General features: G+C 39.9%; 1 protein-coding gene across 1 annotated transcript in view; it reads left to right on the forward strand.

The window, feature by feature from the left end:
* Positions 1-12,151, forward strand: part of LOC121947349 (metabotropic glutamate receptor 7-like) — a 133,252-nt gene extending 121,101 nt beyond the window's left edge. The window contains exons 9-10 of the mRNA XM_042492355.1: positions 6,028-6,280; positions 11,731-12,151. Of these exons, the coding sequence (XP_042348289.1) occupies positions 6,028-6,280; positions 11,731-11,780 (303 nt within the window). The 3' untranslated portion in view covers positions 11,781-12,151. The remainder of the gene's footprint in view (positions 1-6,027; positions 6,281-11,730) is intronic.
* The last annotated feature ends 2,992 nt before the right edge of the window (positions 12,152-15,143 follow it).

Consider the following 15,143-nt stretch of genomic DNA (forward strand, 5'->3'; position numbering starts at 1 on the left):
AGTGTGTGTTTTTTAACTGTTTTAAGAGTTCGTTTCAAGGTACGTCATCGATGACTTAAATTACCAGAGCAGACAGATATATCAGCTGATATTTCATTTTATTTATACCAGCCGAGGCACTAATCCGGAAGTCGGTCGCTCCGCCGGCGGAAGTTACCCGCTCGGTCAAACTCGGCCATGCTGGACTACCTTTAATCTCTACCACAAAAGACCATTATGGGCCAGTAGATCTCAGTGATTTACACATTTCTAAGACCAGAAAAATGATTTTTTTCTATGCCACTGAGCAGCTTCTATGGGTTTTGAACCTGCAATCTCCAGTACAGTAACCACCTGTTTACTCACTGAGCTAAACTCCCTGACACCAGACTTAATCAACTGAGGTCTTGGCAGGGAAGCTTTAGTAAATGAAAATTCAGGAAACAAGTGTGTGTTTTTTAACTGTTTTAAGAGTTTGTTGCAAGGTACGTCATCGATGACTTAAATTACCAGAGCAGACAGATATATCAGCTGATATTTCATTTTATTTATACCATGAAAATCAAATGTCAGCTGTTTACAAATAAGACTCGAACCGGCGCCCTTAAAGGCTCCAAATTTCTGTCTTACCCACTGAGCTGCACTAAGGAACGACATCATAATGTTTGACAATCGTTTTTAACAAGCTGTAGTATAAAATGTCAACATGATGATCAAAAACATCAGAATAAAGCATAAGCAAAACAGCTGAAAAACGACAGTGTGGTATTTCAAAAAATGTCAAAATATAAAATGTTGAAGAAAAAAACAGCTGAGAACAACATAGTGTAGCATGGCGAAAAAATGGCTGAAAACCCAATAATAGAGCATGTTGAAAAAACGTCCGAAAACGACATAGTATAGTATGTCGAAAAATGTCAAAAACTGACATGACAAAAAAACAGCCACTTTTTATACCATGTTGACACACGTCATAGTGTAGTATGTTGAAATAATGGTAAAAAAAAAAAAAACAACACAATTTAGCATGTCGAAATGTCTGCTGAAAATAACAGTATAGTATGTTGTCCATGCACAAAAATGTCCCACTATAGTATGACGTCCAAAATCGCACAAAAAAGTCATATTATAGTATGTTGTCCAACATGGCAAAAAAATGTCATACTATGTCGTCCAAAATAGCGCAAAAATCTATACTATAGATTGTCGTCCAAAATGGCAGAAAAAACTCATAGCACAGTATATCGTCCAAAATCCACTTGAATTATTGTAGTTTGCAGTTATACACCACATAATTGCATAAGGATATGGGTATTGTGATTGCATGGTAAAATAAAAAAACAAAACAAAAGAAAACTTCTGCTTTGTGTGATACCACCACAATACAATTAAATTATTCTATATCTTCTAGAGTGTTACATTCATCATTCACAAGTAGACAACGCATTATATTGCATCTCACCATGTGACTTACCTCTAGTTCCCTTAACATAACACTAAAAAGTAAGCAGCATGAGTTGGATACAGCAGTGTTTTCTCACTCTAAGCTCCTCCAGAAGCTTCCTCGAACAAGTCTTTTTCCACCTTAGATCATCCCAGCTGAACCAGTGGATGAAGATGCCACCAACACCCAGGTTGCTCCCAATTGTTTCTGTAGCTCTCTGGGTCCAACATCAGACGTATCTGGCCCCAGTACTGGTCCAAACCCTAGCTGGATGAAAAAAACGTAACAGTGAGGAATGTGTCATGGTGTTGGAAAAAGATACAAATGAAACTCAATAGTATGTCGTCCAAAATTGCTCAAAAGAGTAATACTGTACTATGTCGTCCAAAGAAGCAATAAGTCATAGTTAGTTTGATGTCCAAAATACCACAATAAAATCACAGTAAAGTATGTCGTCCAAAAAAAGCACAAACAATTCATAGTAAAGTATGTTGTTCAAAATATCACAAAAAAGTCATAGTGTAGTATTTTTGTAATTCAGACTATTGAGATCATATCACATCATCAAAAAAATTATTGTAATTAATTAATTGGTGGTAAACTGTTATTTTGAATGACTTTAAATATTTTTCAAATGCCTGCAGACACTCAGTTTTTTTCTGATCAGTGCTGTTTGGAGTATTACAATCAAGGGTTTAAAAAAAAACTAAGAAAAGAAACTGAAACTGAAAAAAAATAGAGCATAGGCAAGAAAGTAATTGCCAAGGTTATATATGTCAAATTTAATAAATACAACAAATCTTACACTAACATTAACCAATATTACATTTACATAGCAGAATTTAAGTAAACACTGACAAAGCATTTGCTTGGCTTAAAAAGGAATATTTGCCAAATAAAATAGCAGGTAATTTGACTCAGTTGCATGAAATTATCATATTAGCCCTTTTCAACCTAACAAAACATGCCACACACAAACTGCATCTATTGAAAAGCGTTCCACACACAGCAATGATGCTGAAAACCTCTGAGCTGTAGCACGCCTCTTAACTGAGAACATGAAATCACCTACTTTTTGTCCTCAATAGATGGGACAAAATATATCTCTGCAATGTTCTTGGGAAATGAACCGTCACAACTTAAACACATCCCTCAATTGTTGTAGCGCTGCTATATTTTAAAATAAAATGAATCAAAAATAAGATTCAAGACCTGATAATAAATTTCACCTGTTGGAATCAAATTAAGATATCCTTCATGACAATTAAGCAGTTGACAGGGACAGAACTGAGTTCAAGTGTTGAATCTCACTGAGGAACCTTGTCTGCATCTCATCTTCATGATCTCATGTCATAATTCCTAAGCCTCAATAGTCTGAAACAACAAAGAAAATATGCTTTTACTCCTGGTGCTAAAGGTTGGGCCACAAATGCACCACCTGTAGATTTACTGTATAGTCAGTCCAAACGGATTTCAAACTTGTAAACGCTTGACGTATACAGACTGTGACTACAGCAACAAACATATCACCATAAAGACTGATGTAAACAATGTATTACAACAAATCATGTTGTGAATCAATAGTGACTCTAACATATGCAGAGCACCTTATATATCACAACCTATTCATCTTTCTCTTAAAGCTCAGAAATGGGGACCTCCTTTACAGAGTCAAAATGAGGGGAACACCAACGTCCAGGCAGAGCGGTGTCTCCAATACGGGATAGGGCTTTGCGGCACAAAGCCACACAGAGTTATTCATTACATGAGCTGGCTAGAAAGTAGGCCACCCAAAACAATGAGGCATCCAGGTAGTTGAGAGGAGACTGCAAATCCCCTGGATCCATTATTGAAGGCATACTCTGACAGGGCAGAGAGCATCCTAATTGTCACTTACTGTATCAAGCCCTTATCGCTGTGTGCATTTATAGTACTCAACCATACCCAACTAAATTGCCTTTGCTGTAAGTATATCCCTGGTGGGTATAATTATGAGGATTACCCTCAACAGCCTTTTGTCTAAATGGAAGACATGTCGCTTGTTGTGGTTAGATGTTGGCATTTGGCTTGTCAATGGGATGTAAAATTCAAGAGCAACCGTTTGATTCCTGATGAGGACGTTAATAAATCATTACTGCGGCTATAAATAGAGAGTTGCCAAGCAGTTGTGAGAATGACTTCATGTATTTATTTATGTTAAAGCAACAGGAATTAATTATGAATGTTCTGTGACGAGCTAAACATTCGAGTTGTGGGTAAGAGGGGCTACGAATTTGGGTCAAGCTCATCAAGAGGCACAATAAAAAACCCTGTCTCTGTGATTAGAGGCAGTAAGAAAAAGGATTTGGTGTGGTGTGTTTATGTGTGTGTGTTTGTGCGCATGTGTAGCTGTATTAGAGGGAGTGAGAGCTTACGAATCTACACGGTTTGTGTGTATGTTTGTGAGTGTGTGGTGCATGGGTGTGTGTGTGTTTGCTTGTGTGCGATGAGTATGAGTAAGCACCTAATACTCATTGTGCGTCTGCTCCCGAATCAACTCTCCTGCATGGTCAATAAATCAGTTCTGATAGGGTCAGCATTGCAGCGTCTAAGGTATCAGAATCTCATTAAAAGCTTATTCCAGCAGTGTTTAGTTGCTCGCACCAAACTCTGTAGTGTTGCTATGGATACCAGACAGGTTACCAACAACCAAACATGGAAACGCAGCACAGGGCGGAGATTATCTGGCGATTATATTTGACGCCACGTGTACTCTTCACAATGCTTTGATCAGTTGCCCCGATATGTAATCACAAACCCTGCAAACTCACAGCTCAGAAAGCGCAACACTCCCTCCCTCCCCCAGCTTGGAGTGACACAGAACAGAGTGCACCAAGAGCATTGTGATATTCATACAGTTATTAATGCATGGCGCGCCAGCCAGATCACTGCCTCTGATGCTGCTGCACACAGAAACAGGAGGGGATGGAGAAAGCGGCAGTTGAGTGTATTGGCATGTTGATAATATCAGGCGCCTACCTGAGTGATTGGTGGAGATTGGAAGACAAAGGCATGACTGGCATGTAAATGAGTCGATCTGGTATGAGAGAAATTACCATTAGTCGTGCTATTTGCCAAGAAAAACTGTATGCAAATGGTGACATTTCTCCCTCTCACTGAATCAGTGAGCATTTCGCCGCTCTGCAGATACACTGTGGTGGCTAATGTGTTTACAATTGTATCCTCTCCCCCATTCACATCACCAGTAGCTGGCAGCATATAAGTGACATCTGAGGCTTTCAAGTGTAGTAGATTAGTGAGGGGGCTGTGGTGATCTGCTCTTGAAACAATAATGCCCCCTCTCGAAGTGATTCTTTCTCCTCCAAGACCCTTAAATGAAACAAGAGGGTCTTGCATGGCTGCTGAATTATTGCCTTCACTAACTCTTAGTGACATCACTACCTTTTTGATAAAGTTGCTATAGAAATTTCGTGTTAACCTAAATGGTCCGGGTTATGTAAGCCCGTAATTACCGCACATTGATGTGAAAGGTGTTATGTAACCCCCGAAAAGGAATGTTATGGAGAAAGCATTTGAGCGAGCGTACCTGTGTAGGGCTCACATGAATGGAAATCTTGTGAATGATCTCACCACTTAAAGCAGTGAGTGCCTTTCACAGGCTGCAAACCACTGTGTGCAGAGCTGCAGGAAAACAAATGTAGACCCGCTGTATAGTGCAGTGTTCTTAGTCCTTGCTCTACTCTAGTAAGGAATTGAAATTAAAATGCGCTCGGCTACAGGGATTGTTAGTGGAGGAAGAGGCAGCTCAGCGGTTGCAGATTGGTCTGATGAATGCTGGAGTAGGGAGATAAAAGCTCTGATATAAGTGGAAAGGAAAGGTGACTGCAACGTGTCACAGACAGTGTAGTCTATCAATCTATTCACGGGTCCGGGTAGACGGACTGGTAGAAAGGAGGCCATGTGAGGACATTTTGATAAAGTCATGGTGACGCTTCTGCTATTGTCATTAATACGCTTGAACCGTCTTCGACTTGACTGAGTAGCTGCAGGTCAGGCTTTAATAAATGCTGCTGGATTGTTACCGTACGCATGACTGCTCCTTTCCCCACAGCTACACAGAGCAAATATCCAGACCACCTACAGATCTGATAATACTGCTGGATTATAAATAAAACGAATGTTGTCATTGAATAGAATTATCCGTTATTATCAGGAGGCTCTGTGTTATTATTAGTCAAACAAACACATCCTCCTTTTGTCAGGAGATTTCTCTGCACTCCAGGATTGAAAAAAGGACAACGGCCAATGAACTTTTTTCGCTGGATGCTCATATTGTGTTATCAGGCTATGGTTATTATTAGGTTTTGCCTCATCACTGTGCTCAACAGTGTGACTGTTCTGTAATTGGCCACAGATGTTAAGCCATCATAGCCATCTTGTCGCTCATTTTTCTTGATAAGGGTTTATAATGCCACTCCTGACTTATTTGTCTGCTCCATAGAGCTGCCAAATCACATAGAAAGAAATTGCCTTTTTATATTATATTTGCTGTTATTCCAGTCTGAAATTAAAGTCACCATCTACCTATCTGTGCTCTCTTCCAGCTGTACATTCAGACAACCACCCTGACTATCTCCATGAACCTCAGTGCCTCAGTAGCACTGGGCATGCTCTACATGCCCAAGGTGTACATCATTATCTTCCACCCTGAGCTGAACGTACAGAAGAGGAAGCGTAGCTTCAAGGCTGTGGTCACAGCTGCCACAATGTCATCACGTCTGTCCCAGAAGCCCAACGAGAGGCCCAACGGAGAGGCTAAGACTGAGCTGTGCGAGAACCCCACTGCTGACCCCATGAGTAAGTAGCCCAGTGAGAGAATCACAGAGCCATGAAAATCACAATATGTAATCTACTGCTTTAAAACTCAAAATGCAAAAGTGAGAAATGTATAAAAACATGACATGACAAAAACAACATGAAGGCTTTCCAAAGCTCTTTTTACCTAGATATCAGAAAAACAAGCATCATGCCACCCCAGTTTGTCAATATAGATAGCATATTTGCATCTCAGAAGCAAAAGAAGCATGACATTTAACGCAACAGCATTGGCCTCTAGTGTGAAATATCATATGCATCAGTTGTGTTGAAAAAAAGATAACAAAGAGATAACATTACAACAAAAATGTATTGTTTAAGTTTCACAGTCATCTAGGTCATGGGAACTCTAAGTGCTACATTATAGGCAACTGGACTGAACTGGCTTGAGTTTCTTAAAAGACGTTTCACCTCCCATCCGAGAGGCTTCTTCAGTTCTGAGCTCAGAACTACAGAACTTTTTCAGAAATGAAGAAACCCTTCGGATGAAAGGTGAAACATCTTCAAGAAACTCAAGCAAGTCCGCTTGCCTACAATATAGCACTCATAACAGTAATTTACCATCTCAGTAATATGGTGGTTGATCTCACCCCTGCTCAGAGGGTAAGGAGCTCCCAGACCTCATTGTTTACCCAATTTGCAGACATTTTCTGCTGCTGTTCTTCTTTGAGTTAGCTGCTCACTTCTACCAGCTGCTTTTTAAATCTTCCAGTGGTGGGTCGCACACATAGCACATCATCAAAACATATCACACATCCCATAAACGGTCCAGTCAATTGTCCCTTTTACACACACCCAATTTGGTGCTGTCACTACCTCTACTGCCAGTTTAAAGGCCAAAAAACTCTGTCCCTCATTCCACAATTGTACCTTCTACAAAGAACAGCGAGGTGAAATAACAGTGCAACATTTCTCCTTTTAACAGGCAGTGTAAAGGGGGCTTGTTTGCCCTCACACATACCCTAAATTTAACACTTCTGATTAATTTCTGATATTCTGTGATGATCAAACCAAATTATGCACCAGTGTTTGTGAAAATAGTCTCTATAAAATCTGTTAAAGCCGGCATCTCACACACAGATTTCATAGAAAGTATTTCTTTGTAGGCGCAGCCTGGTCATTTAGTCTACAGCAAGAATAAAAAGCTTATGGAGAGATCAGGATGTTATACAGACCAAAGAGAGCCAGGAGATGAGATCTACATACACAGTATATCTCTGCTATGGAAGTTTCGATTGGTTTTAAATCTGATATTCCAGAGAAGGGCGAATGAGATGTCTTTCTATTCTTTCTCATATTTCCTTTCTTGTACTAGAAAGTCCCATTGCAGCAATTTAATTGGGTGGGTAGGGAAGTATGTATAATGTCCTACAGAATGGACCCAGTTATCTTGGGTTCCTGATAAATGGTAAGACCTTTAGCTCAAGTGCACGGCAATGAGCATGAAAGGAGGGGGGTGGGGGGTCGCTCTGTGGAGAGATTTGAAGAAGCAGGGCTTTGTCGCCGGGAATGGAAGGAGATAATCTGCGTCTGTGGCTGTGTGTTACTCATACCACCCTTCATCTGAAACAGTAAGCATGATCCTTTTAGCAAAGATAATGCTGGGTATTAGTATGTGAGTGGAGAGGCCTACATACTTTCATAGTTAGGTGATATACTGTTTGTTTTTTGGTGAGAAACACTCAAAAGGATTTTAGGGAAAAAAATGCAAAAGCTGGAGTTTAGACCAATGTTGCCATGGAAGCTCTTTGCTCTTCTCTGGTTGTCAGGATAAAGACAGAGATGATTGACAGCTCATGCAAATCACAAATCACAGTCTCCAAAGCCCTCCTTTCCTGCAACGCTTCTAATCACACAGAGCGATCATGGCACCCACAGGTGCACCAGCCCCGCAACCCCTCTTTGAATTATGCCTATGAGATGACAGATTTTCCTGGGAGTTTCTCCAAACAGCCAACAGTTGTCACACTCATCTGTCAGGAGCCGAATAAGCTTGTGTACGTGTGTGTGTGTGTGTATGCGTACAATTGCAAGTTGTGCATCTGTGCGTGTTGTTTCCAATATGTGTATCTGTGTGTGACTGAATGTGTGAGTTGCACACATATAAATCAGAGAGCTGATGCAAGTGTATCAAGGGATGGGGAACATATCCTTGCCAGTCACACATGTGGCTCAATGAGCAAATTCACTCTGCATTGAGGGTGAAACCTTAACATCTGTCGCAGTAGCACATCAAAAGTCCCCAAGCAGGGCATGCGGTCTCTGCGAGGCCCTCCCAAAAGTGCACCGTGTCATCTGCTCTGTGTGTCTCTCACCTTCTGTCTCTCCTACATGAATGTCTTCTCGCCTCATCTCCCCTCCTAGCACACTCTCTCTTCCTCTTGCCCCTTCTTCTTTAGCGGCAGAAGAAGTGACATTTATTAATGGCGGATTTATGTGCATGACCGCCCCGAAACCTGAACTGTGCCTCGGCCATCCCTGGAGACTGTCCGTCAATTCCTGTAACCATCAGAGCGCCAAATACCTCCCTTTCAGGGCCCATCAGCTCTGTATAAGATCACTCTCAGTGATTTATGGGATTAAGAGCATTAGCAGTTCTGCAGATTTACATTGGTAGTTCTGATATGCTGTTAATATCTTAATGATCATGCCTCTAAAAAGACCTTGCAAATCAGAGATCCTCCATGCTTGACTGGTCTGTACCATTTTTTTCCTGACATAGATGGACCAAAACAGGCATGTGTGGATGACTGGATACTTCTCCAGATCAATTTCATAAACACTGACTATGTTTACATGCAGAAAAATAGTCTGGTATTTGCCCTTATTCTGAAAAAGAAAAGGCATTCCTACAAAGCTGTTAAAATGGCTAATGAAAAAAGGATTATTTAACTGATATTCATGTTTATTTGTAGCCATGCATACTCCAATTAACATGCCTTAAAATGTTGGTAATCACGTCAAATGATGGAAAAGTTGAATGGCTGTCATTGTCTCTCATTGTCACTGGTGTCGGACTTGTTCGACCGTGCAAACCCAGCCTCTCTCTTTCATTCCTTCAACCACGTTCCAACCACCTTGATCCAAGTTTTTAATAATGTTTAAAGTTAGATGTGTGTCTACTTCTGACCAAAAATGTGAGCTTTTCTTTTGGGCATTGATCTTTAAATCAGCGTAACAATCTGTTGACAAATTAATTTGTGTACAACACGTAGAGCCGACTGTAAACAGACAAGAGGCTGTGTGTTGCAAACTGCTGTAAAAAATAACGCAAAAAAGATGCATATTCTTAATGCACTGTATACAAGTCCAAATGCTCCCAAAAACCTAAAAAATTCTGTCAAATTCAGAATAATAGTGGAATATAATCCACATCAACATGACATTGCACTAACAACAAAAGTCAATTCTGGATAAACAACAGGCAATTAGATGTGAAAAATCAGCAAATTTGCTTATTTCTGTTGTCATTTTCAGCTGTAACATACTGTATCATTTTAAGATACTGTATAAAATTAAACAATGTGGTCTGACCTTTATACTTTGTTGTCATCTTTGATAAACTACATCTACCAGCATTAAAGTTAAGTAATGTACTGCTGTGGACTTAAAAACAAATCGATATCACTGGACGTGTAGACTGTATTTGAATATTTCTCCACTTTACCTTATACACTAACAAATCAAGGTTGCAATAGACCAGCAGCTCAGCATTCTGCTGATTAAAATGTCAATGGAGTCTGATTGTGTTAAGATAAAAGCTTCAATTCTGTTGGAAAAGGCTGTTTGACAAAAAGGTACAGCGTTGAAGATATTCTGAGCATAACGTACACTTAAACTGATATTGATTTTATTTGATTGAGTCCAAATAAGTGATGCAAGGGTTTTCTACCTGAAAATTAAACATCTGTGCATGTACACTGTTTTTTAAACACAATTAGACCTGCTAAAAAAGGAGCAGAGCTATGTACATGTATCTGTAGCAGACAAGTATGCCTTTCTTTTTTTTTTTTTTGGTGTGGTGCATCACATTCAATGCCCCAGAGGCCAGAAAAACAGGTTAAAGGTGAACAGTAAAAAGCAGCATGGAGGCCTGTGAAAACTTAACTGTGGTTACTTTTCTTTATACTATATATCTCTTACTTATTCATTCTCTCTTACAAACTTGGTGTGGACTAATTTGGACCAATTATTGAGCGCTTCTTAGAAGGAGGCAGACGGCATTTTGAGGTGGCGTGTCACTGCATTTTGCCAGTTAAGCGGCTAAATTAGCATATTCACCCCGGTGTTGTATTTCCATCAATGCCAATCAGAGTCAGAGCCTCTTAATAGCCATGACTACTTCAGAGTCAATTGACCCGTGTGTGAATGCCAATTGTAATGTTCCCATTACATTGAAAAGTCAAATGTTAGTGGGGTTTTTGTGCTGTGGAAAGGGGGCTTTAGTGTGCATGTAAACATAGGCAATGAGTAGTATGAGAAAAAACTGAACACAACAAAAACTGCTGAACAAAATATAAGAAAAGTTATGGGATGAGATGTATCAATAATAAGCTATCCATAATAAAAATTAAGATGAACACAGTGAAAGACTTCCAAAACACACACACACAGCATCTAGCTAAAAAAAATACTGTTTATGGTTAACAGCAAGAATCTGTTGTACATTTACTAATGTTTTATTCATCATACTTGCCGGCCAAGACTACAAAATGCAGCTGTAAAGAAATGGTGCGACTTTAATTGCATAGCCCATGGGAGCTGGTCGCCATAGCAACATTAAAGCAGTGGAATGAGAATTTATAGCAATGTCTGTGATTAAGAAAATGTGCGTCGACCTTCTCCACCACACAGAAAGGACAACGCACCTGCAGATACACACACGTGTACTTGATCCACCAACTACATTCACAATTTTCTCAACCACCACCACATCGACACCCAAGACTAACCTCAACTCCTACCCTTAAACAGGCTCTTACAGAAGTCATGACAAGCCAGAAATGCCTCCACTCTGAAGGTTGGAAACTCAAATTGGTTCTCATAACGATGGAGGACACACACAAACATACACACACGCTGCACCTAGGCACTCAGCCACATTCAGATATGTTTCCATGGCAATCCAGGCTGGGATCACATTAGATGCCCTAGCATTTGTTCGGCGCTCACTTGTGTGGTGTTTGTGTTTTTTATCACTAGTTAACATCTGAAAATAGAAACTAAGGCTGCACATGGGGGCATTGTGAGTTGAAATGATATACCAAGCCAGAAAATATTGCAACTGATTGCACACAGCTGGTGATCAGAATGCACAGCACAGTAGGAAGAGCAGTTGATTTTTAGCTGCTTCTTGAAGATGCTTTTTTTTCATTTGTTTTGTTTTTGCAGCGCTCAAAGTAAATCTGAATCTTTTTTTACTCTGTTCTCAGGTCAAGCAACCAAGAAAACATATGTGAGTTACAACAACCTCAGGATCTGATCTGCTTGAAAATGAATGCTGTTTGTCCTTTTATCTGTGATTTGAAAAGGGAAGGGAGCTCTAGAGGAACAGAGAAAGACAGACAAAGACAGGAAAGCAAGCACAGGCATCCCAGCACCACCTGCAGTACCTATGCACTCCAGGACTGTGGATAGCATCCAACCTTCATCCAGACATGATACATGAGTCCTGACAGAGACTAGCACAGCTGTAGACCAGTGTGGCTGGGTTGGCCTCACTAACCAAACTCTAGGTTTTACACTTGTGTTGTGGCCCCCTTGTCTCTAACAGAGAACAACTTGCCTGCTAAAAGGGGTCACTGTGAACGAGGACAAACCGCGAAAAAAAAAAAAAAGAAAAGAAAAAAAGGACAGTGGATCTGCTTTCAAGATATTTTCTTTTGAAATGTCATTAAAGCCATATTCTCTTGGGGTTCCCATTATCTAATTTCTGTTTTGTATTGTTTGAGTGATTTTTTTCTGTGCCTCTTTTTCTTGCAGTTGATTTAATTACCTTGAACAGCAAGCTCTGCCACATACAGTACTTTGTTTTACTGAAATCAACTCAAATCAGTCCCAGATGATTATTATGTTAGAGTGATGGGCATTGTAAGTATATTTTTTTGTAAATATTTCAGAGTATTTTCATGTTTGGAGTACAAAAATAGATATCCAGTCTTTGTTCAATTGGATTTGGATGGTAATGAAAAAGCACCACAAAGTGTTCACTTTGCATGTGCCAATGTATGTCTGTTCTATTTGATGTAAACAAAAAAAAAAGAAATAAATTCTGAAAATGATGATAAGCTTCAGCATCCTTTTGCAGTTTGTTTTCTTTATCAAGACTGAACTTCATTAAATGACAGAATATGGCTTTAATCTGTTGTTGAATTGACCCCCTCCTGTACCTGCAAGCATGTTTGTTTTATATAGTTTCGTACTGGGTATATTATGCCTAATTATGGTGTGGGAAACATTAATATCAGAGCAATCATGCAAGTATGTTGTGATGTCTGTCAAATTATGATCATGTAATAAAATCATTTTGTTATCTTTTATACAATTAAATCACCGTTATTAATCCTAGTTATTTCTCTGTGTGTGTGTGTGTGTGTGTGTGTGTGTGTGTGTGTGAATGTTTGTGTTTCGTAGCATGAGGTAGTTACCAATTTGAGGGATACCAATTTCCAACCAGTTTTGCATTAAAACAATGTGGGGAGTATGTGCTGATGAACTGTGGTAAACGTCCCTTATACTAACCAGTGCTTAGATATCAATCTCCCCACCACAGCAATTTTTGCTGGCTCTTGTGCTGTTGCTCGAACTACCAGATGTACCACGTTTCTATACTGCTCGTCACCCATGCCGCAAACTACAGACACAAAGAGTATTAAAGTGCATCAAGAGACAGACCAACCCCTCACCCCCTCAAACTCAGACCGAAAGCCGATTTAACAGTAAAACTAGGCAGTGCTGAAATAAATTAAGATAATGTTACAGCACTACCTATTTCTCCCCTAAAATGTTTTCAGAGACATTTTTAAGTCATGTTTAGGTGTAACAGCAAGAGTTTGTGAACAGGAAGTGGGCAACACACAGCTTCCTGCACAGTGAAATGGAGGCTGATAAAACAGAGATTAAACAGTTAAACTAAGCAGTGCTGATCAAATATAAACCAAGATTCTGTTGCTGAGTTGTCGTTTTCTCACCTCAGATGTTTTCAAAAACATTTTTTAGCTTAGCGTTTAACTGTAATACAAAATCATTTCACATTACATCACCCACTAATGGGAGTGTTGTAGGTTTTCTACCTCTTGAGCAAAAGCAAAGTCCATTGTCCTTTTTCTCTGTTTTCCTTAGACAAGTAGCACTAATTGTAAAAGCATTTGCATTTTTCTAATGCATAGAAAGCCTAGTTTTATGTGAGAACTCTCTTTATATTGGTGAAATACTTCTTTAAACTGCTGTATTAATAAGAACAATTAATCACTTTGTTGTTTATGGCTTTCTGTAAACTGATGGAAATGTCATGTGCTCGTTTACTGTCTCACCCCAATGACAGGGCACATTAGCGAGCTCGCTGAGCAGTGCTGTCATGCAAAGGAGATGAGACCCAGCAAGAGGAGAGGATGTCCACTAGCTGACTCCTTTACTCACCCTTTGCTCTTTTCTGTCACATCCGTTGTTCCTTTCTCTTGCTGCAGCTCCTTCCAAGTCTCGCCACCGATCCCCTACATGAATAATATAACATGTCAGATCAATTTGTCCTGCTGATGGCCGAGCCTTTACGAGCTAACCGCTCTTTATTCCTATGCCTGCCTGCAAGCATAATGTTACTATTTTCATATTGATTATTATATAAAAACATGAATAGAGCACGCATGAGAGACTTGTGTTCCTTCACCCAGTAAGCATCTCCCTCAAGGCTGTTACATGGGCAAATGATATATGACCAAGAGATGCTGATTCCTCTTTTCTGTCTGTGTGTTTGTGTGTGTGTGTGTGTGAGAACGAGAGAGATGGTGGGAAAAGAGAGAACGAGATCCTTAACCACACAGGTTTTCTGTTGTTTCTCTTTCCATTTGTCTGGCATCTCTCTCAGCTCCTGTGGGACCAGATGGTCTTTACTTCTCATACGCACAGTCTGTCATTTTCTGTTGCACACAGCCAAGAAAATCCCACTTATGCCCAATTAAGACTAGCCTCTCCCCCACCAAATTAATTGCCTGTGTCAGTGTCTGTGTGCAAGTAATCAGTAGGGGCTGAACAGCGTTTAGATTTGCAGCTCAGCAAAAAGGAAAGAAATAGTAAACAGCTCAAGCAATAGCATTTTTGGATCTTGATGTAAAGCAAAAACTTTAAGAGACGAGCTCTTTGATATGCAGAAAAACACTTAAAAATCTTAACACGGCATTTTCAGGAATCTTTTTTACTCACCTCAAATAGTTTGAGGTATGGTTTACTCCAGCTCCAAACTCTCGAGGCTCCTACGTAAGGGCCCACCTGCTCAGTATGCACCTGTTCTGTAGGCAGCAGTTTCCTGGGAAAACATCAAAGGGAGAAAACTAATCATGGTGGACTGAGAGCAAGGCACACACTTCACCAGGAGGACTTAAATCTTCTAGACTCGAAGGACTGTCAATTGCAGATTATTATGAGTGGAACATTTGAAGCTGAACAATAGATTTTATGGACTCTTAAAAGTGTAAACAGGCTTGCCAGGAGTTGTGATTCTTAAGAGCTTTCTAGTTATAAAGTTGTCAAAAGTGTGAATTACTGAGGAATTACAAGTCTGCATGACCCAATTTGGATGACAAGGTGACACCGCTGCTGTACAAAATGTACATTTCAGTGTGCGACATGC

Source organism: Plectropomus leopardus, chromosome 8 (assembly GCF_008729295.1).
Source record: "Plectropomus leopardus isolate mb chromosome 8, YSFRI_Pleo_2.0, whole genome shotgun sequence".
Classification (NCBI taxonomy): Eukaryota; Metazoa; Chordata; class Actinopteri; order Perciformes; family Serranidae; genus Plectropomus; species Plectropomus leopardus.